At 27.2% G+C, this 27,589-nt stretch overlaps 2 protein-coding genes across 5 annotated transcripts in view; one reads left to right on the forward strand and one right to left on the reverse strand.

Moving 5' to 3' along the window:
• The window catches only part of LOC142325044 (uncharacterized), a 65,676-nt gene extending 64,485 nt beyond the window's left edge, over positions 1–1,191 (forward strand). The window contains exon 9 of one of the 2 annotated variants that reach the window (XR_012756472.1): positions 864–1,191. The gene's annotated coding sequence lies outside the window, so the exon portion shown is untranslated. The remainder of the gene's footprint in view (positions 1–863) is intronic. The other variant, XM_075366318.1, reaches the window with a different exon arrangement.
• Positions 1,192–14,327: 13,136 nt separating this feature from the next.
• The window catches only part of Calx (sodium/calcium exchanger 3), a 623,183-nt gene continuing 609,921 nt past the window's right edge, over positions 14,328–27,589 (reverse strand). For all 3 annotated transcript variants that reach the window (XM_075366330.1, XM_075366329.1, XM_075366328.1), the window contains 2 exons: positions 25,425–25,596; positions 14,328–18,554 (listed from right to left, as the gene is read on the reverse strand). In XM_075366330.1, coding sequence (XP_075222445.1) covers positions 18,350–18,554; positions 25,425–25,596 — 377 coding nt within the window. In that variant the 3' untranslated portion in view covers positions 14,328–18,349. The remainder of the gene's footprint in view (positions 18,555–25,424; positions 25,597–27,589) is intronic.

Below are 27,589 nucleotides of genomic sequence, written 5' to 3' on the forward strand. Positions count from 1 at the left end.
TTATCTGATCAAAAATCAAAGCTTTCAGTAGGTGAAGAAGCACTAATATTCGTAATGATAATTTTTATAAGAAAGAATTTAAAGCTAGCTCTAAATAAAAAAAAATTAAAAATCAAATAAACTTTACAGTATATGTAAAATTATTCATTTTCAATCACAAATCAATTTTTGAAAATTTACATTTAAAAAATTCATGTTTGTACTAAGGAGGCTTTTCTAGCCTCCTTAAGTAGTTAATGCTATTATTTTCCATCCTGACATCAGCTAATGTTACCACCAACATATAGAACAATGTTATTGTTTTACACGCCCAAAAAAGTTCCATTAATGAGTTGAAGCAATGTATATAATGTTTGATCTTGTCAGAAAGGGATACATTACTTTACTGTTGTATACAATCTTTTCCTGTATTATGTATAAAAACCAAAGGTATAAATGACACTAAACATTACTTTCTTTGATAGTAATGCTGCTCACTACATAACCAAATCCTATGACGAACATAATGTAGGTTTCATGTGTAGCTGCTCATCAGCATTTTCGATATATTGGTATACCAATGTGCAGCACTATGTTTGGCTCAGAGAGTAAGGCAACAAGAAACTAATTCCCACTTAATTTTCTCTTATAAGCAGATGTGTGATCTTGTTATCTTAATAATGGTTATGCTAATTTCAAAAGTGACTTATAACTCATTTCAGGTTGCCAACGACCTTTAGGTTAAGACACCTAACATAAATGCATAGGCAAGACTATATATTAATATATTTCAACATTATGAAATATACAAACACGTAGGTATGTATTATGTAAACAGACACAGTTCAAATCTAATTTGCTTTTTGGTGATGTTTTCAACACAGGTCAAACAGGATGAAGATAGCTGCAAGCATGGATGAAAGTACTAAGGTCTGGGTGTTAAATTAGTGAGTTAACATTATAAAAAATTAAATTTATTAACTTAAATTTAGTTAAAGTTCATCATTAAAAATAATTTGTAAAATTGTCACAACCAACCCTTTAATAAAAAACACTTTTTCTTAAATGGAAAAAAGGTATTCTTTGTTTACATGTAAAATAATATCTCTTATACCATTTATGTAAATAAGAATTATATTTTCTTTATGGATGCTATCTATCAGATTAGATTTATATTTAAATGTTAAAGATTTTATTGGTAAATGTATTAAAATTAATTTACATTAATAGATTTTTAGAGCAGTTTCTCTGAATATAATACAGAGAAAATAAAGAGTTTTTTTCTATTCATAAAAATGCTTCTAATAGAGGATTGAAGAAAAACATTTTTTTTTAAATTAATTTTTGAGTTACTAATTATAATTTAAAAAGTGGGTTCATGTTTTACAAATAATTTTTGTTTAATATTATAATATAAAAGTGTCCTTGCTTTTTTAATTAAATCGAATTTATGTTGTATACTCTAATTTCACTGAAGTGAGGACTACATGCTATTAATTGTTGCATGGTACACCTGGTTATTTTGTATCATCAATATCTATTATATAAACAACATTCATTATTCTAACAATGAATATTAAGTTCTTATATTGTTTATTAGTGTACCACAATTTTCCATTAATTTAAAGCGTATTATAGGGAACATTGCATTGACTAATTTTAATTAAACAATGTAATAAAAAAAAATATAGGAATACATAATAAATACAATTGTATCACCTGTATATTTATAAATACATTAATATTAATTCATTAACGTTAATTTATAAACATAAATAATTTATACAATATTTATCCTAAGAAAAAATCTTTTTATTAATAATTGCAATAAATAAAAATAAAAATTAATTTTTATCAAGTACTTTTATGAAATCCATTCTAATATAAGATAATATTTATTTTTATAACTAAGCTATCAGTTTTAAATATTAATTTATTATTTTATTATCATAATTATTAATCGCATATATATTTTAAAAATTTTGACATGCATATTTAAAATACAAATTATTTATAATTCTAAAATATATAATCAATTTTACATGTTAATTAATTTTTACGTTATTAAATATTAAATAGGCCTATATATTTTTGTATAATGTCACAAAAGTATATTAATATCAAGATAATTAACAATTATATATCAGATTAAATTATTTTATATACATAATATTTATTACATTGAATTTATATGATGAATTTTATTACATGCTGCATTAATGTTCAACTATTTCAACAAAAAAAATTGAGTGTGTATATTTGACACATTCATAACGTAAATATATATTTGTTTGTTTGACCTTAAGATTTAACCAGTTTTTGATTAAATTATTTTTATTGTTTATCTGGAATATAAGTACTTACATTATGTTTGATGGTACATAATACTACCACAAAATTTGAGATGTTATTAGTTATATACACATATACAATTAATTAAAAATGAGATACTTCATTTTTCTGTCAGAAAGTAAAAATTAACAGTAACTTTTAAAATTTGATTTAACAAATAGATAATTTTATTCCAAATTGTGTCTTCAAAAAGTTGAATAAATGGTCATTAATAATGTTTCTCAAAAATAAAATTTTCATATTTGATTTAAACATATAGAAACTACCAAACAAATTAATTACTTTTGCATCATATTTCTACATACCACAATGAAACAGTAAGAAATATGAAAACATAGGAACCAGGTTTCCAAGAATAATGCTTCGTTTAAATGCTTTTTGAATGAAGCAGTTATATTAATATTAATGCCCCGCTATTAGTTTATGCATTATGTTTTCAGTAGTTAAAAGGCCATTAAACTTTTTTGTTTTTTTTTTTAGCTTTTTTGTATCAAATTGAAAAATGCCCAAAATTGAACATACTATATTTTTAATATTCATTTTCTGTTGCTGATTTATTTCAAATTCTAATTAATTTTATAAATGTTTTCAATTGTTTTTGCAATTTGTCCGCTATTTCAGTGAAGGAAATAATATATATTAAAGTAATACAAATAAATTACTGTTGAAGATGTTATTAATAATGTGTGAGAAAGTAATGTAAAGATTTATTATTATGTTAAAATTAGGAATGAATTTTAAGAAATGTCTTCATTTCTAAATGAAAAGTTTAAAAATTCTTTATAAGACTTGAAATTCATTCCACAATGAATAAAAGTGTAAAAACAATTTTTGTGGACTACATTTTTATAAGTTTATAAAAATGTTAAAATTTTAGTAAATAAATAACTGTTTCTAAACAAATATTTGTTATCCTTAGTGAAAGAGATTGATATAATTTTATGATATCAGCATTTTTAAGATTAAACCAGTTTGTAGAGAAAATTAGATGCTCATACCATCTTGATGTAACTTGGTTCGGGTCATATTAAATTCAAAGACTGAGAAGAATATTATTGTTTAGATGTAATTTTATGAGTAGAATAATTGATTAAAACACAACTCTTTTGTATGATATGGAGTTAAAATATGATCATTTTTATATCTTAAAATATAAAAATATAATAATTTGACAAATTGTGAAATAACCTTGACCAAGCAACAGGTTGATCAAAACTTTAGGACGAATGTAAACTTAATTTGTAACAATGGTATAACTTGCCCTCTTCCTTTTGTGTATATCATTTTTTTCTCTTTCATTCTCTTGTGTTGTATTAAGTTATTAGGAACTGAGTAAAATTAATATAAAAACTGTAATGTAACATTATACCTAGTAAAACAGTTTCATTAATTACAATATGTGTGAAGTTAGAATAAAATTTGTCCATTAACTGAGGAGCTCCACAGTCCCAACGTGAAGATTATGCAGTCTGATAAATCGTTTGCATGTCCTCATACATGTGTTGGATTTAAAAAATTTGGATCTGTATTTGTTTTATATAATAAAGTTATATTTTAGTTAAAGCCCTTAGAGAAGCAAATGTTTATATTTTTATTTCACTCTTCCTCATTTTTTACATTTCATTTGTTTTTGAATCTAAATAGTATTATTTTTTTAAGGCTTTGTTTAGTACAAAGGAAGTGAACCACATACTTGAGCTGAAATAGAGCCCAGCCTAAAGGGTATTAAGGATGACCCAACTAGTGTGTGATTTATAATGTTGTCATCAGCTTGAAGTTTGATGTAATTATGCAATTATTAACGAGATCATTTAATCAGACTATAAAATAATTAAGATCATGTTCTTTATTTGAAAGAAACTCTATGATAACTCTATTATGACTTGATATCATATTGTATTTTTTAGAAAATAACTAGCTGGTTTCCGTATACTTCCTTCAAAAATGATATAATTTAAAGAAACCGTCTGAATTGTGGCATTTTCTCATAAAATGCTATAAATGTTTAAACAGTAGGTGTTATTTTGACAGATTTTTGAAAGAGGAAGAAAATAACGAGTTTCATGAGTACAAATTTTCAGTGAAACAGATATGTTTACAACAAAAGCACAAAAATAACATAAAATATATAAAAAGAGCAATGAAATGAGTTTGTGAGAATTATAAGAAACTTACAATTGTTTACGTAAAGACATAACATACTGACCATAGCACATTACAGGACAATAGTATGTATAATATTGGAAGTAAGTTTATATGGCTTACAATCAAATTGCTCTTCTTTGAATATTGAAATTAATAAACGTAGAACACTTTTGGAAAGAAAACCCTTTATGTTATGAAAATTACAGAATCAACGTACTAATTATTCTGTTACCAAAACAACATATTTTCTTGTCTTACTATTTCTCTACATAGAAAATTCAACATAAAAATTGCATAATATGTAAAAAATTAATTGGACATTCTCTTTTGAAGAAACTATTATTTTTTTCCTGTTTAGCCTCTGGAACCACCATTAATGTATTACTTCAGAGAATGAATGAGGATGATATGTATGAATGAAGTGTAGTCTTGTACAGTCTCAGGTTGACCATTCCTTTGTGTGGTTAATAGAACACTGGTGTCCACAATCTAGTATTCACACCCATTAAAAGTAACTGCCTTTACTAGGATTTGAACCTTACAACTCTCGACTCCAAATCAGCTGATTTGCGATGACGAGTTAACAACTAGACTAGCCCGGTGGGCTTTGAAGAAACTATTTAAAAAACTGTTTTAACACATTCCTTATGAAATAAATACATATTGTTTATGATTAAGAACTTCATAAATAATTAAGATATTATATTTATCTATTACCATAGATGGCTTAAGTAATTTTCCAAAGACTATGGTCTGTATGGATTGACTTGCACTATCTAATCAGGAGGTGTGCAAAATATAACTGTTGTACAATCTTTTATGCATGCATTACAATAAATTGCTTCTACAACTGGCAAGTACTGGAATAGTCTAAAATATTAAATTAGTGCGGATATAATATTCATGAACACATGTTTAGTATTATGTGTTGGACATTCCTTAATCATGTAGATAACCAGTGATAGAAATAAAATTTACATTCAGAAACATAAATTGAAGTAAGGATTAGATTTTCAATGGACTAAACCTGTAATAAGAGCTATATTCCTTCTGTTATAATGACTATTAAAAAAGACTGAAAACCATAATTTTTTTTAATGGGAAGTAAATATATATTCTGAGAGTAGTATTTTTCTTAATTAGTGAGGTGTAATGCATTCTGATAATAGTGTTTTATTTAAATGGTAAGCTTTTATGGTTTGTTTTTTATTATAACAGCTTTGAATGAGGAAAATATTTTTATCCCTTTGTGAATTAAACTACCTTTGGCTGTCTTCTACCACTGTCAACATGTTTATTATAATTTTTAAGTGTTAAAATAACTTGTATGAATTCTATGTATATTATAGCTGATCTATGAATAAAATTATGTTCTGTAGGTGAATTCATTGAATGAAAAATGTTAGATATGAGGTTTGCAGCGCTGAAATGTGTGCTTTCCTATTGTTAGTATGTCACTGAATACTGAACCATTGTCTAGCAAGAAATTTTACATGCCAGAAATTTTTATTGAAACATTCAGTGCCCATTGTTAAGTCTGGATTTTGCTGAAAACAAATAAGTATTCGGTTAGATTGAATGCAAGCATTTGTAGAAGCAATAAAAAATATTTTTGTAAACTGAAGGAAAAGTACAAATTGTTATACTTTATAACAATATTTTCAAGAAAATTATATTTTCTTGAAAATAATTAATTAGTAGTATTTTGTTGGCATTAGTGAAAATAATATAATCATATTAATTCATTAGTGAGTTTTGCAAAATATGTGCTCTTAAAAGATTTTAAATTGGTAACTACATTAATTTACAAGGGTCGTTCAATAAGTCCTTACAAAATCCAAGAGATGGCACTTCGAAAATTGTTTGCTTTTAGTAAGTGTCATTTGTTGTTAAGAGTGCAGTTAAATCACGCTGTATCCATCACGTGGTTTCATTGTCATAGTCGATTGAAGCAACAAGCTATTGTTTATTTAGAAAAATGGAAAAAAGTGAGTTTTGAGTGGTGATTAAACACGTATATTTAAAAGGCTTAACACCGAAAGAGACCAAAGCTGAGTTGGATGAAGTTCATGGCACATCTGCTACTGTGTTTGCAACTGTTTACAGTTGGGTAAATGAGTTTAAACATGGCTGTACATCCACAAAAGATGAACATCGTTCGGGACTTCCAGTGGTACTGACCAGCACCGAAATCATTGACAAAATTCACTATATGTTTTTGAGTGATCGATGAATCAAAGTGTGCAAAATAATTGAGGCCACCGGTATATCACAAGGTACAGTGCTTTCAATTTTGCACGAAAAATTGAGTATGAAAAAAATTTCGGCAAGATGGGTGTTGCGTTTGCTCTCAATGAAGAATAAACAGAATCGTGCGTTCAACTCTGAGGCTGTTTTGGCGCTTTTCTGTCGCAATCCTGACGAGTTTCTGTGTCTATACATAACTGTGAATGAAATATGGATACACTACTACACTACTACAAAGACAAAGGAACAGTCAAAACAGTGGGTTTTTGAAGGTGAACGAGCTCTAAAGAAGACAGTGAAATCGGCCGGCAAGGTGATGGCCACGGTGTTTTGGGACATGGTATCATCTACATTGATAACTTGGAAAAAGGACAAACAATTACTGGAGAGTATTATGCATCGTTATTGCACTGGTTGAGCGAAGAAATCAAGAAAGAACATCCTCATTTGGAAAAGAAAAGATCCTCTTCCATCAAGACAATGCACGGGTGCACACCTGCGCAATTTCAATGGCCAAAATTATGAAATTATTACAACATTCACCGGATTTGGCCCCCAGTGATTTTTTTTATTTATTTCCAAACTTGAAAAAATGGCTTGGCGGGCAATGGTTCACATCGAATGAGGAGGTCATTGCCCAAACTGATGCTTATTTTGATTTTGAAGCCCTTCCGAAATTCTACTTTTTGGAAGGCTTAAAAAGTTAGAGAAACACTTGGAAAAGTGTATAATTTGTTTTTCTATAATTTTCTAAGGACTTATTGAACGACCCTATACCAATCAGCAACTACCATGCAAGGTTAGGTTTACTATGTAGACCTTTACATTTTAGAAGTATTAATGATGGATGTTATTTTGTTCTGCATCATTGTTATTGTTACATTATGTGTACTGATATTTGTGCCACAGTAATGTTGACATATAGTCTTGAAAGTTGCACTTATTTACATTATCTTTCTAATAATACTCAAACTGGATCAATTTGAATGGCAAGTTAACTGAAGTGCACGTGTGATAACTGAATATTGTATTTTTATTCACATACTACAAGGCTACATGGTATATTGTTCATCATTCTTATTATTTAAATAATTACGCTAAATACATTTCAATACTGTGCTATTTGAGTATCACATATTTTTATCTTCTGTTTTAAATGATCATCAATTATGACTTTATTTAAAAAATAAAAATTTATTTTATTTTTTCCAGCTTAAATTTGTAAATAATATTTGTTATTCAGTTTTAAAAGTTTATTTATAAAAATCTCTTAAATAAAAACTTTTGTGAGATTTTTCCTTTATAGGTAGTGTTTCAGAAATCCTGTTTGAAAACAGTCACTAGTATGAGGTGTCTCCAAAGATTTTACTCTTTTTTTGTTTTAAGCTTACTTTTACTCAGATTCTTCTGTCACAATTTGTTTTAATAAACCATACATATTGCAATGCAGTGGCACATGTATTGTGGCAAATAATTGATTCTTACCTGTTTGTATTTAGGTTTCAGTAATGACACAATAATGTTCAATTTTTTTATTGTTTTTTTTTTTTTTTTTTTTTTTTTTTTTATTATTAATAAATAACACTATTTGGAATTCATGGCTTCTTAATAAATTTATAATATTAGAATATGTTGTTTTATGTATGTAGCTAATAAAGTTTTTAAATAAACAAATGTAATGGTTAAAATAAAGGTTTTAGTGTCTGTATAATAAAAAGACATTAAATACAAAACACTATTGTTTGTAAAATAAAAGAGACAAATGTGATTGAAAAAGGAAATAAGAAAAGTAAATTGACTCAGGCTGGTGACTGCAACTTGCTGTGATTGATAATTCTAAGAATTCAGATTAAAGGCACACTTACATTTGTAGTGATAGAAAATGCTGCCTATTAATGATTGCAGTGTTTAAATGTATTCTTCCTGATAAACTAGTTTAAGGTATGTTTTAGCCTTTTTTTTTGTTTATTGTTAATTTCATCATCCTCATTTTTATGTAAATGTATTTATATATGTAGAAGCATTACCAAGGTTATGTAATAAAATAAATATCTTTTTATTTATTTTCAACTCTTGTATCTTTTATTCAACTCTTGTTTGTTTGTGTTTTTATAATTTAATTAACTTTGTTTCCTGTAATTTGTTATGTTACTTTGGTATAATAGACCTTTTCAGATGGCAAAAGATCACCATCAATTTGGCTAAAACAGATTTAAATATCTTCCACGGTTTCATTGCAATAGTCAAAAGGATTGTTGTTATATAATTCATCATACGACTATGGTATTTTAACATGTTATTTGTGATAGAATCTTTGTCCATGCTAGTACTCTTAAATCCATTATACATCTAATGTATATTTCTGTGACAGGTTGTTCATAGTATCTAGCATATATATCTAGTCATAAGTTTGACTTTTGATATTATTTTCTGTTCATTTAAATGATATAATTTACTAAAACACATCCATAATTATACATTTGATTAAAAAATTCAGCCTTCTTAAATACAATCATTTTTCAAATAATTTGATTTTATACATATCAATAGAACTGTGTAATGAAGGTGTTATTATTCTATATTAGTCTTATTATATACAAGTAAGTAGCCAACAAATTCTGTGTGTGTGTGTGTGTGTTTTATAATACAACAGGTTTTAAATTTTTTAAATACTTTTAATTCTTATACATAAAAAAATATTGCCAAAAAATATTTTTTTTTCTTTATAACAATCTAGTATTTTTTATTATTCAATATAAAATATAATTTACATAATTATTATGCTAAAATAATATGAAATTTTATAAAATTATAATAAATTAAAATTTTTATGTTAATAAAGTTTCATATTAAATACATTTTTTTATTTTTTTTATTTACAATGAACAGATAATTTATTATATTAAAATGTAATAAACATTTATATTGGTTAATAGTAATATATCATTATATATTTATGATACACAGTGTCTGATTTTTGGTTTATAAATTATTATACTTCAATAAATTATCTGTAAAATTGTGTACTTCATACAATCTATGTACATCATTTTGTTTATCAAATTTTATTAGAAAGTATTTTGACTACAAACAAGTTAAAATCATTTATCAGTCATTTGATTTGTTACTCTTAGCTATTCATCTTTAAAAATATTACTGAAAAATAAATATAATTTGTACCAAAAATGGTGTACTCAGATTGTTGGGAATGTTACAAAAAGATTTAAAGACTAAAGTTGTGTTTACAGAGGTCTGTTGAACAGCAGTGAACCTCAGATCTATTTATCTTTAACCAAATGCTATTTCAGAATGTATAAGATTATACTGCCTTTGGATTGCTATTAGGTAAGAAAATTAAGCTTGTACCTCTAAAAAATAAGCCTTGTGTGTAAAAAATTGTGATACTTTTACGTGAGTTCAGAGTAATAATTAATAATTACTAAATATATTTCTATTTAAAGTAGAGTTTGTATTATATTATAGATTTATATTATAGTTGTAAAGTTTTTATTTAGTTTATTTAAAGTAGAAATCTATTAACAAATTGAATTATAACAAATTGCAATATTTTTCGTATTTATAATTATAATGTCCTGCTTATTATGCTTCCTGAGTGTAGATTCTTTACTTCTTTACTCCTGATTTTTAATATGAAGATATGTCGAAATTTTTCGGAAGTCAAATTATGGTACCCATTAAAATAGGTAGGTAGCTTTCTTATGAAATCAACATAAAAGATAAGTTAGTACATAATATACTTGTGCATTTGTAATGAATGTGCTTCTACATACCAATCAATGTGATTTATTGGTTAATAATAAATTATTTTCAATTAATTTCAACATTATTATTTTTTAATAGCTATTTTTATAAGAAAGAATTTTTATTAGAAGTATCTTTATGGGTTTAAAACTTGAATTTTTTTATTTTATATCTAATATTATATGTAGAAAAAACTTTTATGAAGTACTAATTATAATAAATTATACTATTTTCAATTTTGTTGCAAAAACATATCAATGTATTCATGGTTTAGGATTCTCTTTATTTTGTAGTGAAACTGGGTTGAATTCCTTTTCTCAGTATGTATTTGAATTTGAATTTTATACTTAAGAAGGTGTTTGGAGGCTCAGCTTTAACGAATGAGCATTTAAGTATGATTTTGTACCCCCAACTAATAGAAAACAAAATTTCACAGAATGACATCTAGGATGTGGCTCTACAGGCCCTAGCTTTCAGATTAAACCTATCGGACACCAATCTACACCTATAGAATGAAAAAAATAAGTGGTACAAGAAAAATGGGTATGTGGTGGAAAACTTAAATTTATTAAGTGTTAAATTTATTATTATTAAATATATTTAATACCTTTACCTCTAGAAATTTAAAGAGCTACCAGAGAACTGACAAAGGTTTTCTAATGGAATAACTTGTTTTATTCTTGGAATTTTGCAGTGTAGAAGTGTTCAATTGTACTATAAACTGTTCAACCAGACACCTAATGCAGGATGCTCATCTGATTTATTAGTTGATTAAACCGTTTCTGGAAAATGGTTTGCCAACTGATGATTGCTTGTGCAGAATACAAAATGATTTCAGATTATTAAAAATATTTGTTCGATGTTTAGGTTAAATAAGTTAGTTATTTAACTAAAAATAGCTTATTACCTCTTATGAAAGTATGAGGTGAGAGACAAGGAAAACAGATAAATTGGTAAGATTTTATAAGTAATTTGTACAATAAAAGTAATATAAAGTAAAATACTTGAAAATATAAAAACTATGAAACTATGTTGGAATTCCTTCTTTAATAGTGTTACACTTACTGTATTAAAAGAGGTAGTCTAGGTGGCTAAGAAATTTGTATAGTTTACAGTCATAGAATAAGGAAAGACATTGCGATTAATGGCTTCATTACCAGTGAAGAATTACAGCATACTTATTAAAATTTCTTTTGGAAGCATATTTCTAAGTATTTAAAAAGTAAATAAAAAAAAAAAAAATTAAAAATGATTTAATTTCATTATTAAATTAATTTAATTATAAATTATTTATTTTAATTTTAAAATTACTTGTTTTATAAAGCAATTACAGTGATATTTAAAATTTATACTTTAGATGGATTCAAATTACTGAAGCTTATTGTCATTTCTGTTGATAAAAAAAATTTTAGCATCTTTAAAGTATAGTAAAAACAGAGAAAGAATATGATACAGAATATAAATGGTAAAATTAAAGTTAAATTACATTCTGTGTATAAAGGTGGTTGATGCAATATGATATAGTATGAGAATGTATTCTTTACCATAGATTAACTTTGGTAATTCTAAACAGATTTAAATTAAACTTCTGTTGGAAAATGCGTAATAAATAATGATTCATATGCTATAAAAAAATAAGTGTGGAACACTTCATTATTTTAGATGACTTTTTAATATTTTCTTTCTTTACTTTTCAAAAAAAAAAAATAAAATAAATTAAAAAAAAATCAGTTTGGCAAGATCAATTTGATAATTTTTAAACTAAACTGGTGAAGAATTAACTATATATATTTAAAATTTGTTGGTTTTTTACCTCTATGTTTGGCACATGTATAAGTAAGTCCCTTTGATGTGTTTTTTTTGTTGTTGTATATGTGAGGGCTTATTTTAAGAAATGGTAAAAAGTAGTTATCAAAATTAAATTATCATCTATTATTCATCAAATTAATCACAAGAGTCATAACAGAAATGTGGTTAAGATTCTATAGAATGTGAGTCTTGAAATAAAAATTTTAGTTTTATATACAAAAAAACAAAATTACAAATATTGTGGTTATTTTATTAATCTAAAAACACAAATCTCATAACCTGAAATATTGCAATCTGAAACCTGAAATTTTAAGTTATGTGAAACTAAATCTATATGTGTATTCATTGGAAGTAAATTCTAGATTTTATGTGAAGTCAAAATATTGCATATTAAAGGAATTACTTATTGATCGATCCTGAAGCCCAACTTTTCTAAATATGAAATAATTTTTTATTAGAAGCTCTAAAGGTTACAAAAAAATTAAATAACTTATTATTTGTAACCTTAATATCATGCAAAATCAGAATCTTCTATAAACTTTCTGTATATTTTTGTATTACTTAAATTAGGATTCTCATGAGAAATAGGATCATCTAGATTTAACAACTAACATTAGACAAATTTTTTGTCAGCTAATAAAAATATCCCTATTATTTTATTGTAATATTAAATATCCCTATTATTATGATATTGATTAACTTTTTTACTGAAAAGAAAAAAATCATGAAAAGTAAAAGTAAAAAGTAAAAGTAATTGTTGTGTTTCAACACAATGTTGAAACATGGTACAACAAATGCTAAGAGTAACTAATTTTGTAAATGAAGATACATAGATTGGTTTCAAATGAAGAAAAAGGAAAAATTCATCAATAAAACAATACAATAATATTTTGATATAGAATGAAAGCTTAGAATGACAGACTAGACGGTTAAATAAAAATTAAAACAATGTGAAATACAGTACATTACAATAGACTACTTGATGTTGGTCTATAAGTTTAAAACCAATTAAGAGATTGCATCAAGCCATGAGCCAAGGTTAAATAAGTCGAGGCTAATTTGAAATGAAATGGGTCAGATCATTTAAAATAACTAGATTTAATTGTGCAAGAATTAGTTGTTTACCACAAATGAACCAATAATTTCTTTAATTACCACAATTTTATTTTTTAAACAAATTAAGAATCCAGTAAAATGATGCGAAGATTGTTGGATGACCATTACTATAATAAAGTGTATTAACTATTAATATATAAATATTAATTTTTTTTTATTGCAACTTGTTTTTTAAAGAAATTAAGAGCCAGGTAACTTTGTGTTGACAACAGCATTGCATTTGAAATTATTTGTTTTAGAATTGCGATCTAACTTGTACAGGAATGTTAGAGGACCCATGATCAACTTTGTATTAAATTGTTGGACCTTAATTTAATTAAAACCCTTAATTATGATATTTTTTTAAATTTCCTGTTTAACTTTCGGTTAACCCTACCAACAGTTTCATTTTCAAAGTGGTTGTATTAATAAATTTTGTAATAGTTAAATAATTGAATTCTAATTGCAGGCGCATCAACTAAAGTGTGAGGTTTAGTTTGTTTTTACTTTATGTATAATATACAAGATTTTATACAAATAGGATGACTTTTGCGTATCTGATGATGACTTGTTTATTGTTAAATCATTAAAAAAAAATGAAAGTTGAAGAAGTATTTCAGGTATTATAATTGTACATAGATTGTTTATATTGATTATTATTTCAATAACATTGGTTAGGTGACTGTATGCTATGAAAAAATAGTTTCAGTATTATAGGCTTAACATAAATTTTCCAAAAAAATTGGAACTTTTAAAATTGAAATTTTTATATAATTATATATTTAATTTGATTATATAACCTAATTATTTATATGCATATAATTTTTTTTCTATCCACTACCAACTTGTTTACTTGAATAACAAACATATTTGTTTTATTTAAACATCAACTATAAATTATTTGTAATATAATACAATATTTTTATGGAGTACATGATTTATAAAATTTTTATTAACATTGATAGTTATTGATGGTTAACTAACTCTACAGTCAGTATTCAGTTACTTAAACAATCTTCAAAATGTAATAAAACATTTGTCACTTACTTGTTTAGTAATTTGTATTATTAATGATTCTTTCACTTTTTAAATTTATTAAAAATATTTTGTTGATCTTAATTTGAATATAATATTGCTTTTTATATATCACATCCTAAGGTATTTATTCATTTGCTGCTTAGTAAAAATGATGCCAAGTAAAATTGATGCGGATACACTCATCATCAGCTGTATATGTTTCAAATTAAAAATAAAGTACATATCATGAACTGCTCTGTATTGTTAACTCTTTAGAAGCAGATAGTATAAACAGTGGATCCACCTTTGCAAGTGGATTTTTCTCTGGCTTTTTTTTAACATTATTTGTTCTTACTGCCATCGTTCTCTGACATCATTCATCCAAAAATTATAAAAAAATGTTTTGAAATCTATACCACTAGCATGTAATTGTAAAAAAAGTGTACCAGACAAATCTGAAACTGTGTTAAATGTGTTTGAGTAACCTTATTTCTACTCATAAACTTCAGAGGTTATGAGTTTAGTACTTTGTAAGAAATATATTATTTTTACTATTAAAAAATTAATAATAAACAATTTATTTCTTGGTTTGTTAATGTGCAGGTAACATAGTGAATAAATTTAATAAAAATTATTCAGATGTTAAATGAAATTGTGGATTCTGTCTTCAGGCAATTAAATATTTGATAGTCTCCAATTTCATGATTATGACAAGGAAGAATTTATTATCAGATATAGTGAAACGATTATGAAATTTTTTTTTGGCATATTTTAAGTTAGACTTTAATTGTCTTTTAAAATCAAATAAATTTCAAAAAAGAGACAAGAAATAAAGTACATAATATCTCATGAGATATATCTTTATGAAATAAAATAGATTGTTGATTAATCTGTTAAGACTGATGTAGACTGTTAAGTTTGATATAAAGCGAATTGATTTTAAGGCTTGCTCATCATTTCTAAAGTTATTTATAATAAAAAGTTTTTAAAACTTAATATGACTTAACGTATATATATATATATATATAAAGAAGAATAACAAATAAAGTCATTCCTAAGTGAATGAATGAAAATTGTTCGGATAACTTGGGCTTTGTTAAGCATTATTTTGTTGTATTTATTATAAATTTCTGTAATAGAAACTAGTTATCTTTTGAAATCATAAAGGATTTGTACAAAAGAGAATTGTTTAACACGTTGTTGTCATCATAATGGAAAGACAGCTTTTGAGTTGTGGTGGTGTGGGGCTTACATCTAATGCAGCATCCTACCTGTTAAAACTGCAATAGTACTGTTTGCAGTTATAATCTGAACTAAAATAAGGAAAATGCTTTGGTTATTTTGTTATATCTTAATTTTCTTATAATATTTTGGAAAGTTTTTAAAAGAATTTTTTAATTGCTGATGTTTCATAAAAAAATAATTTATAGAACAAAATAACATATTGGAATAAATCAAACAATAATCTCTGGTTTTTATCATTATTAAATGTTTTATTAATAGCAAGTAAGCAACTTGTTTGTTGATGGTTGTTTGTTTCATAACTGTTTTGGTAATCGGTAGCAACTACAATTTTATTACATTTTGAATTTATTTAATACAATTAAAATATATTACTATGTTAATTATATTAATGAAATAATAATTAATATAAAGTGTTTATTTATATTAAAATTCAAATTCTAATAATGTTACTTTGCATTATTTTTCCGTCTGATATTTATTTGTCAATAGATGGCAGGCATCAGATGGAAACTTTTATCTGTATTAAACCACATTATTGCATCTTTAAATGGACAATCTAAAAAACAAACAAACTTATGGTTCCTAGTATCCAATGTATATTTTATTTGAACACAAGAGGCATAATCTATATTAACAAATTCTATTTTTCATTCATCATTCACACGCTCGTCACAATTATTTACTTTTTAATGTTTTTAAACAATACATAAATAAAACTTAATTTTAACTAGAACTGATGGATGAATAGCATTCAGTGCTGGCTGTATATAATTTAAAAAAATACGTATTTTATATCAATTCAAAAATAAATGTTGAGTTGCTTTTTTAATCTTATGTTTAAAATCAATCTTATGTTTAAAATCAATCTTTTGTTTGTAAAGTTTAATATTCTAAATGCACAATTTGCTTAGATAATATTATTTTAAACATTTTTGAGTATAATGAAGTTAAATGTACAAAAAGTCTACCGATAAAGACTATAAAATAAAATGTTAATACATCAGTAATTATTTTATTTTGGGTCTTGAACAAGACACGAAACTTTCACTTAAAACCTGATTGCTGTATCAAATCTGGAACAACAATAATTGCTAATAAGCCAAATTTTATTTAATGAACTCATATACCATCAGAATTAAGTAACAGAGGATGGATATTGAGTAATTGGAGTAATTTTGTTCTAAAACATTTTAAATGCAAAAAAAAACATGCTGGCTGAGTCACTGGAAAGGGCCAAAGGAATTGTGGTACTATAAGTAACAGTAAAAGGATATTATGGGACATTTTGAATTAAATGGATTGATGAGATTTTGAAAATTCTTGGAAAAATAGGTGTGAGAGGAATGGAAGTATACTGGCCATCGTAGAAATATAGCTGTAGATCCAGACTCCCCATAAGTGGTAGAATTAGATAAGAAACAAGGTTAGGAGTTGTTTAGTATGATGTGCTCTATGCTTTGATTATCTATGAGTTTTAGCTGGCTGCTTTTAAATTAGACATTGGAACTAGGATGGTTTATAAAAAAATTGGATGATTTTATTTTAAAACTTTGTTTTATAGATTAAACTGCATAGTATTTTATTTTGATAATTTTCAAGTAGCTGAACTTATCTTAACAAGTTCTATAATTATTTTTTGTTCTGTAAAAGGAAGTCATTTTACTGTAAGGGATAATTTGTCAAGCAGTTGGGGCCACTATATTGAAGAATGGTAGTCCAATACATCTGGCTTAAGTAAAATGTCAATCTAATTAACACCATTCCTGGTCATTTTATTAGAGAAAAGTTCTTTTAAAAAGAGAATGTCTGAGATTTTCCACAAAACTATTCTTAAAATGTACATTTTATTGTCTAATTTAATTTCAAATTAATAAATTTTTATTATGCAGTAAATAAAGGATGTTTTTGCAATGAGAACCCATGGTTATTTTTGCTTCTCAGGCTTTCATTTAATAGGATAATTGTGTACAACATCTATTTCAGCTTCAGTCTCTCGTTAAGGGTTCTCCAGTACAATGACAGTATGGCATATTGAAAAACAAGCCACTCATTACCTGTCCTGATTGAATTTACCAAATCATCCCACCTTCTAACTTCTGATCACAACACTACAGATCTGCCTTTTGTTATGTGCAATCAACACTTGCTTCAGTGGTATCAAATTAAATGTATTGTAAGATCTACTATCTGTAAAGTTGTTAGTATTAGATTTTTGTTTTAGAAACAAATGAGTAAATGTAGAAGTGTTTTTAATCTGCAGTGTACTTTCTGTTGTTTTCTAATTAACTCACCCTGACCAGGTAATCCAGGGATATAACAAACAATAATATAATCACTTTAAAAATAAGGGATGTAGTTCCTCAAAGACTCCAATTCAATAAAGCTGCTTAATATTTTCTAGGAAACTTCTGATTATACAAATAATTAATCATTCTTGTAAATGCAATAAAATTTGAAAATTGCATTATGAACAATGCATTAATAAATTTATTGAGTCTTACATTAAGAGAGATGATTTGTAGAATTTTGATTTCAACAGGAATTCACTTTTCTGCTATATCCAGTCAGCACTATGAGGGATTTCTGTGGTTTGTTTATTTTAATAGATGCACTTATCACTTTTTTTAAAATTAATTTGATGTACTTATATATGGTTTTCATTTAAATTATTGTTTCTGAATATTAAAATTATTTTCATTTAAAATGTTTGAATTATATGATATGCTTCCAACGTAGATAATGTTACATACACAACCCAAAGCCCAAATAATAATAAAGATGTGAAATATTTAATCCCAACTGGACCACCTAATTCACCTCCAATTGATTTTGTTCTTCTTACTAGTAGAATAGCAATAGCAATTACAGCTTCAGAACAAAATAAGGTTACTGAGAATGCTAAACTGTGAACATAGAAAGCAAATACATAAATTAATATTAAGTAGATAAAAGTATTAATGTTCTATAAGTGTTAAATAAAATGAGATTTCAGTTTTGCTAAACTTGAATTATTTATAAGCTCAAATAAATTACAGGTTACAATAAATAGGTTTATTGTTTTTTTTATCTTAATATATTAGAAATGATTACCACCTCAATAGAAAAAAAACAAATTTTGGCACATTCAAACCATTTCAACAGAAACCAGTTTTTAGAAAAATTGATTTAAAATGTAAGATATACTGAAAATGTTTCTCAACTTCATGCCATTATCATACACAACTTGTACAATATGAAAATGAATTAATCTTCTATCAGGGGCAGTGCTTTACTGCCCTCTCTACGATGATATGATTTTTATGCATATCTTATCAGCTGTGAAGCTCTCACTTATTTTCAAGTTCATGACTTTTTTATTTTTCATCCTAATGTATCACATAAGGTATTTTTTAGGATTGCAAAATAATGCTTGTACATGGATGTATAATAATTCAGAGTTGTATGACAGTATTTCAGAAGATGATTTAGGATATAAATGTGAGCAAAAAAGACCCTGTAAATTTGTCTTGAAATGTTTTGTTTTCAAGTTGCAGGAAATTAAATATTTCCCTGATTTCTCTTAAGGCTGAAATGTAGACATACTGAAATTCTTATTTCTTTTTTTTGATGTTGAAAATTGAATAACACAAGTCTCAGATCTGAATGTGTAGTAGTTTACAAGAAAGTTGTTTCAAATCCCAAATGATTGGATTATTAAAAAAAAGACGACTTTGGCTAGTCAGATTTGTAAATAATTTAATTTTGAGAAGATTGATGTAAATGAAGTCAATCAAAAACTTACAGTAAAAACTGAAAATCATTATTAAATAAGTTTTGTAAAAACAGAACAGATCAAAATGTTCATAAAAATGTTATAATTTTAACCTCACATTTTCCATTCAAAAGATGAATTAATTGAACATGTTTGATCTTATCAAAGGCCTGTTTCTCTTACTGAATTTAAAAAGGCAAAGCTGCGCTATATGGTTACTTGCGTTTCCCCGTAGTGGTCAGTGCTTTTATTTTATGCTCTTTGGTCAAGTAACCAGAGATAGGAGCAGCCAGTCACACATACAAATACAATGGCAATGGCAGTGGCTGTGTTGGTTGAGCCACAGCACCATATACCTTCACAACCCTTAAAAATTCGGAATTAAAAGAACCCCAAAATTGTTTTTAAATGTTTATCTAAAGAGTATTTGCAAGCCCAAATCTACTGAATATCTAGTTTACTATAGTTGGGATTGAGAAAATTTACAATCATTGTACAAATCCTTTTTTACTTTTCTTCATCCCCTTTCAAGGTCGAATTTCAAAAATCTAGAAATTGGTTTATTGACTTGAAGATTATACACTCACCAAAAATCATGTTGATTTCCTCATTTGTTACTGAGAAATGAAAAAATAACAGGGTTTAAAAGAAATCAAAAATCCATTTTTGAGATTACACACACCAAAAATTAACTTTATATCTACGTCTGTTACCGAGAAATAAAAAAAAAAAAATATTTTTACTCCATTTTAACTAATTAAACTCGAAATTTCAAAGTTGATTTTCTTAATATGCACTTACACCATAAGGAGAAAGTGTATTCAAATTTTCATCATTTTATCTTCAGTAGTTTTTGCTGGACGTTGATCACTCTGAACATGTTATTTTATATAGCATTCCCCACATCGGCTTCACCCAAGATTATAATGTAGCCAACTCATTTTTAACAGTATTAAATTGATAGATTTTCTGGGTGTATGATATTTTTTAGCAGAATGTATTGGCTTTCTGAATTACCAGTTCTGGAAAGTCCAGAGCTGGAAAACCTGCAGGATTAAGAGAATTCAAAAATTCTCGTGGATAGTGGACTGCATTTTCAGTATTGATTACAGCATCTACAGATTGATATTCCTTGCTCTGCCCTTAAACTTTTTCTTATATCATATTATTAATTTCAAATGCAGAGATATTTCAAGGATTTATGATAGAACTTTGAGTAAGGTTATTATAGATCTTTTATTAAGGTTTTTGTAAAAGCTTACTAATTTATTTATAAATATTGGAAGAGAAATCATCCATTGTATGCACAATGGCAATGTTTTCATAAACAGAAATTTAACAATCATTGTGAGGAAGAATCCCATTTTGAATGTTTAGGAGTTGTAAGGGAAAGTTAGCATTGCCACCCCGAAGATCTGAAGTTAATAGTGAGAACAAATTTCCATAGGGGTGATGATTTAAGGCATGCCTGAATAACATCAGCCCCAGTTCCTCTTGTGATGAAAGGCAATGTTTGTCGAAAGTCTCCAAACACAAAAGTTATAGCACCCATTAATTTACCGCATGATCTAATATCTTGAAGGGTTCGATCAATGGCTTCAATATCAGCTTGATGACTCATTGTGCATTCATCCCACACTATAAGTTAGTATTTTGTAAAATTTGTCCATGTGGACCATTTTTACAAATAGAAAAAACAGATTCTAGCCTACATGCAACATTTAATGGTAACTTAAAAGTGGGATGTACAGTTTTCTTACCATTTATAAGTGTAGCAGCTATTCCTGATGATGCTACACTGATTGCAACGTTTTTAGTTGAGCAAACTTAAGCAAGAAGCAGTTTGATTAAGAAAGTTTTACAGTGTTGTTAGCAACACTGTCATTTATATCATCAAATGCCTGACATTGATCTGGTACTAATTTAGGAAGATTAATACTTAACAAATTCTTTCTGTTCATCGATGTCGAAAGAAAGTCTTAACATTGTATCATAAGGATTAATAGCGTCTTGATTATTACGTGTTGGTATTGGTAAACTGAAATTTTATAAGTATTTCTCACTTAACATAATGACAATATCTTCAATCTCAGTTAGACCTCTATTCAGTATTTCATCTGAAATTGTAATCTCAGTGTTATTGTGACTTCAGATTTGATATAAAATGTTTTTATAAAAATCTTTTTGGAACATTTCTCACAATACACTTAGTTGAGCAGGATGACAAGACTAATATAACTGCAAATATTTCTTTTGATTTAGACGAAGATTGACAGATAGAAGCATCAGCAAGCATGTCTTTCTAGTGATTTATCATTTTTCAATAAGCCAAGTGCAGTGCAAGCAACTTTATTATCTTTGGTGTAGCACACCATCAACAGTTTCTAAATCCCGACGGGGAGTCTTAATCTTTAAGACTTGGGGATTGGCATCCCCATGGGCCTAGCCTCTGCAGCTTTTCTTCCCACTACACACTGAGCTGCAGAACACTTTACACTATACACATATACTACACCAAGAACACTACATAAATTACAACATATACACTTACACCTACACAGCAACATCCTACACTGATATTTCTTACATAATATCCTACATCCTACATGATATTTCTTAAGGTGTTGCGACATCTTATGAAACACAGTCGTAACCCAAGGTGGGAACTATCGTGCTGATGAGTGAATGACTACATAGTGAATGACTACGTAGTGAATCTTGAACGATGTCCTCTGGACATGAAGGCAAACCCAGTTGTATTTAGCTCTAGCTCCAGTACGTGTGCGGTCTGCGGAGTCGTCTGTTTATTTGCCGGTACTCGTGGGACCAAAATTTCAGTTCCAGTAATAAATACTATGAGGGTTGGTAGTCCATCTGAGAAAACTACCAAACCTAGTCTTGTGAAGAGGCCTCGGTCAGCTTTGTCTGACGAGGATAAGCCCTACTAAAGAGAACCGCAAATCATTAGACTTGAATTCTAAAAATATTCATTGATTCATTATTGTCTGAAATAGTAAGGAAGGTGGCTCCCTCCAAAAGGTTTCGCCTTTCTTAATAAACAAAGCTATAACAGGTGCAAGTGGTTCCCCGAAGAACCATTTTTATGTACTTATTATTATTAATTTTATTTATTTAATTTTGTAAATTCCAATAATTCAATATTTATGGTTCAACAAGTACCGCCAAAATAGATACTACTATATGTGTATCAAAGAAGCAAATTAAAATTGTCTGATATTCAATAATTAACAATTATCTGCAGCTTATGCTCTTGTGACTAAATAGCGCCAATATACAACAAAAAAATTATTGCCCGAGCATAATGTATTTGCCGCCTAGTGAACAGTTCTCATACATATGGAGGCAGTAAAGCATTATCTTTTATATGTGTTTTTTAATGTTTCTTCCAGATGAAACGTATGTACATACCTTCTCAGTTATGCCAAGAAACATGGGTAAAAATTTTGTTGCGATTGATTGGATAGTTTTTTGTTTATCCTGAACAAAAAAAAAAAACCCTCATTATTATATAATACTATGGATGTGTCTGTCTATCTACACTCATGATGCACCTTCGTATCAGTATATTTATTTAAAAAAAAACTACATTCTATTTGTTAAACCAAACTGCAATTACTTGGATCTTCTTCCTGTTGTATATATATATATATATATATATATATATATATATAGTAAAAGTAAATGAAAAAATAAAGAGTGCTTTACTTTATAAATATATGTAAACATGCCCTCAGAATTACAAATCTGATAAAAGTACATAAATTTTAACAAATACCCATATAGATCAATTATAGTGTTCACCCATGCAGTAAAAATGTTTCTAACTAAACCAAAATGACTGTCATTAAATCAGCATATACAATAATAAATTGACAAAAACCCAGAAGGTGACTCACTATTCTTACTCCCCTTTACTGTACTGAAATAAAAATAAATAGTTGCAGTTATAATATTTTGAAGTAGTTATCTAAACCTTCTATAATGTTTTAGTTTTCTTTCATTTTTTGAAGTTATTTTATTTATGCTGTCCTTCTGTTTTTATATTTATCTAATTGTATTGAGTTTGTGGTGAAGAAACATCAAAGAAATATTTTCAGACTTTGTTAAAAAAGTGTACACTATTTTGAGGTAAAACTTGGTGACCAAGATAAAACATGGGCCCCTCATACAGTTTGTTCTGCTTGTGTGGAAGAAATAGTCTGGTTTGGAGTACCAATGATCTGGAGAGAACCACAAAATCACAGTAACGATTGCTACTTTTGTTATTGTAATGTACAAGGCTTCAATCTAAAAAAAATGAGAAAGAAATTATGTATTCAAATTGTTATTCAGCAATATGCCCTGTACCTCACAACCCTGATGTACCTTCAGTTACAGAAAAATATATACTAAACAGAGTTGCAGGATGATAATGATGTTAATTTTATTTCTGGTAGTTCTGAATCACAATGTTTTTTACAGCATGAACTATACGACTTTAAGTCTTCTTAAAATTTCAGCAGAACTTTTAGGATCTAGAGTAAAAGAAAAAAGCTTACTGGCCCCTGGCAGTTCTTTCTCATGGTACAGAAACAGAGAAACAGTTTTTACTTTGCACTTTTCTGAGGATGGAAGATTAATTTATTGTAACAATGTTCCTTTTGTAATGGAGCAGTTGAACATAAAGTATGATGTTAATGAAAGGAGGCTGTTTATTGACTTGTCTGAAAAAAGCCTCAAAACTGTTATTCTTCACAATTGCAACAAATATGCTTCAGTGCTGGTAGACATTCTGTGCATCTGAAATAATGCTATGAGAATTTAGAATTAGTTCTCGTCTAACTGAAATATTGCGATCATGAATGGATAATATTTGGTGACCTAAAAGTAAGTAATTTCTGTACTTCTTGGGCAGCAGGGAGGATACAACACATATCCCTGCTTCTTGTTTGAATGGGACAGCTGAGACAAGAAAGAACATTGAACCTTGAGCAAAAATGTAATGTGCAAAAGTGTAGTTGATCCATGAAAAGTCCTCCTACTTCCACTTAAACATGAAACTGGGATTGATGAAACAATTTGTAAAGGCTCAGTCTAAAGAAGAAGAGTGTTTTAAATACATATGCCATAAGTTTCCACAACTGTCAGAAGCCAAAGTGAAAGAAGGTATTTTCACTAGTCAAGATATTCATAAACTTTTTAAAGATGAAGTCTTTTAATCCAAAATGGAGAAAATTGAAAAAGAAGCATGGAAAGCATTTCTGAAAGAAACTTATTGGGAACAATAAGGATTCAAATTTTAAGTGTATAGTGGAAAACATGGTAATGAAATACCAAGACTTGGCTTGTTCGATTATCTATAAGCTACATCTTCTGCATTCTCATATTGATTACTTCCCTGAGAATCTTGGTGCTGTAAATTGAACAGGGTGAAAAATTTCACCAAGGTATAAAAGAAATGGAATGCAGATATCTGCGAAGGTGGAATGTGAACATGATTGCAGACTACTGTTGGTGCATCCACAGAAACGATCTGAAATTTGACTACAGCAGAAAATGTAGCCTGAGAAGCGTTGAAAAGAAATGAAAAAGGCAGTACAAGTCTTCATAGAGGTAAGAAAATGTAAAAAAAATCCTTTCTTTAAGTCCTATTACTTTTTTAAAGGTTTTCCACAAGGAATACATATATAATATGCCTTTTTTCCATTTTCTTTTTTTAGTATTGTGAAAAATTCTTACATGATAGAAAAAAAACGGTGGCCATATTTGAAATCAGCTCACAAAACAATATAAAAATCAGTTACCAAATTACAAACAACTTTCAAATTCCTTAATTTTGTTGACCTGTGAATTGCCTTATATTTACTTATATTAATTTGTATTCTTAATTTTAATGAGTTTTTCAAATTTATATCATAACATTTCATATTAAATCATTACTTTAATTAATTAATATGCTTGTAGTTAATTAATTAGTTATTTTACTTTTAAATATAAAATATAGTTATTATTTTTTACTTACTTCCCAGCTTCTACTTGAAACTTTTGACCATGGAAGGAATGGTATAAAGCAGCTATTGACCAGGCAATTCCAATACCAAGGAAGACATTAACTGCATTGCTCCCGGTAACATTACCTACTGAATTATCTGCCGTACTATCTTGTATAGCAGAAACCTTACTGGCAAATGTATCTATAATTGTAATAAAAACAGCACAAACCATAAATTAATTAAGATAATAAAATAAAGATTAAATCAATTCTAAAATAAAATTATTATCTTGTAATCTAAGCTTGGAAAGTGATGAACAACTTTCCCAAAAATATGTATATTATTACAAATTATTGATTTATAGTTAGGAATGCTGAATTTGTATATATTTAATGGATTAAATTTAACAATTTTAAAGAAAAATTGCAACAAAGATAAAAGATTTCTCCATATATTATATAACTTAAATTACTAATTGTATGTGCTAGTCATAATGTAATCCTTAAATTAATCTTTTAGTTCATAAATAACAATATAACATTAAATATGTCAATAAATTCTTAATTATGATTAATTTATTTGTATTATTATTTTATTAGTTACTAGATTTTACAGGTGTTTATAACTTTTTTTTCAAGAATTCAAGGGATGGACCCCCATATCTAAATAAAGAAAAAGCTTTATATCAGCATACTTATGTATCTGGATATGCTTAGTTTTGTGACACTCCACCATTTTGTATTTTACATAAAAATTTATTTCTTAGGAATGGTTAATTTATGGTTCGGAAATGCTTAGTTTCCAGATGAGTATATTGTGTATTAATATAAAGTTTTTCCTTTATTTCAATGTAGGAGACCATCCTCTGAATTCTTGAAATGGTTTTTGTAAACATCTGTATATCATACTCTCAGTATACTAACAATAACTATGTTATATGATTTCTTTATCATAATATAAAAGCCATTATAACTAGATATATTAACAATAACACTTTTCTAAATGTAATAATATCTTGTGTTCAGATTTTAATAACTGCTTATATCTTTTATTATCATGTTTAATGATAGTGTGGGTTTTGTGTATATATGTTAAATTTACATGAATGTAGTGTACATTACATACAGATAACAGAAACATAGCAAAAGAATAGCAGTTTCTGCTGTTTAATTAAAATTAATTTTTTGAATTAATCTAGCAAATAAAGAATGTCTATTTTCATAACAACTATCAGTTAATTAGACAAAATTTCGTGAAAATTATGTATTTGCAGTCATCTTGCCTATAATACCAGTTTCTATATTTTATCATTTTTCTATGCCTGTTTTTCTTTTGTGTACTATTTGATTTGGAGTAAACTCTCGCTTAACAGGATTGACTGGGATCACTTGAAAAGGATGCTTGAGTTAATAATGTATCTACCCAGCTGACACCTATATGTATATACAACTGGCCAGAACCCCATTGTAGGCATTATCAGCAGTTATAATTACTGACTGAATCAAAATTTTATATTGTTAAATTTTATTATGCAAAAGTTTTTAATAATTTTATTTTTTAATCATTATTCTTCTTAAATTGTACAAGTCTATATTCTTAAAGTATGTTATGCTGTCTTGTTTATAGAGAAGTGTGAAATAAACTGATGCTGGAATGAGTTCATTTTATTTTCATGTTAATATTTAAAGTACTTTGTATAAAATATACAAAGCGATATAGCTCTCTTCTTGTATCTATTTTAATGAATTGCTGTAATAACTTAATTGCTGGGTTAATAATTTCTATATTAACCCAGTTAAGGAGGAATTTACTTTAGATTTGTTTTGTAAGGATTTACTGCAGGAAAATACTGAGATGCAGAATTGTCACAACTGCTGCTAGTAGTGAGAGGGGTTGGCAGAGTAATAGGTTTTACTTGAAGGTTCAGCTGAGCTTATTAGTAAATTAACATAACTCCTTTGTAAAGATGGTGACATCCATCATTACTACAAAAGTACATTTAGTTGTTATATTTTAGTTATCTGCAGCAATCACAGTTCGATATGATGGTGTAACATCAGAGCAAGTCCAAGGCAAGTCCAATTAATCAAATGAATTAGGATTCTAATGCTTTTTCAAAAACTCACTACAACATTTTTACAAAAAGCAAAGTATAGCTGCACCTGTTGTGAAAATTATGCTGCTGAAAAAAATT

This window comes from Lycorma delicatula, chromosome 5 (assembly GCF_047948215.1).
Source record: "Lycorma delicatula isolate Av1 chromosome 5, ASM4794821v1, whole genome shotgun sequence".
Classification (NCBI taxonomy): Eukaryota; Metazoa; Arthropoda; class Insecta; order Hemiptera; family Fulgoridae; genus Lycorma; species Lycorma delicatula.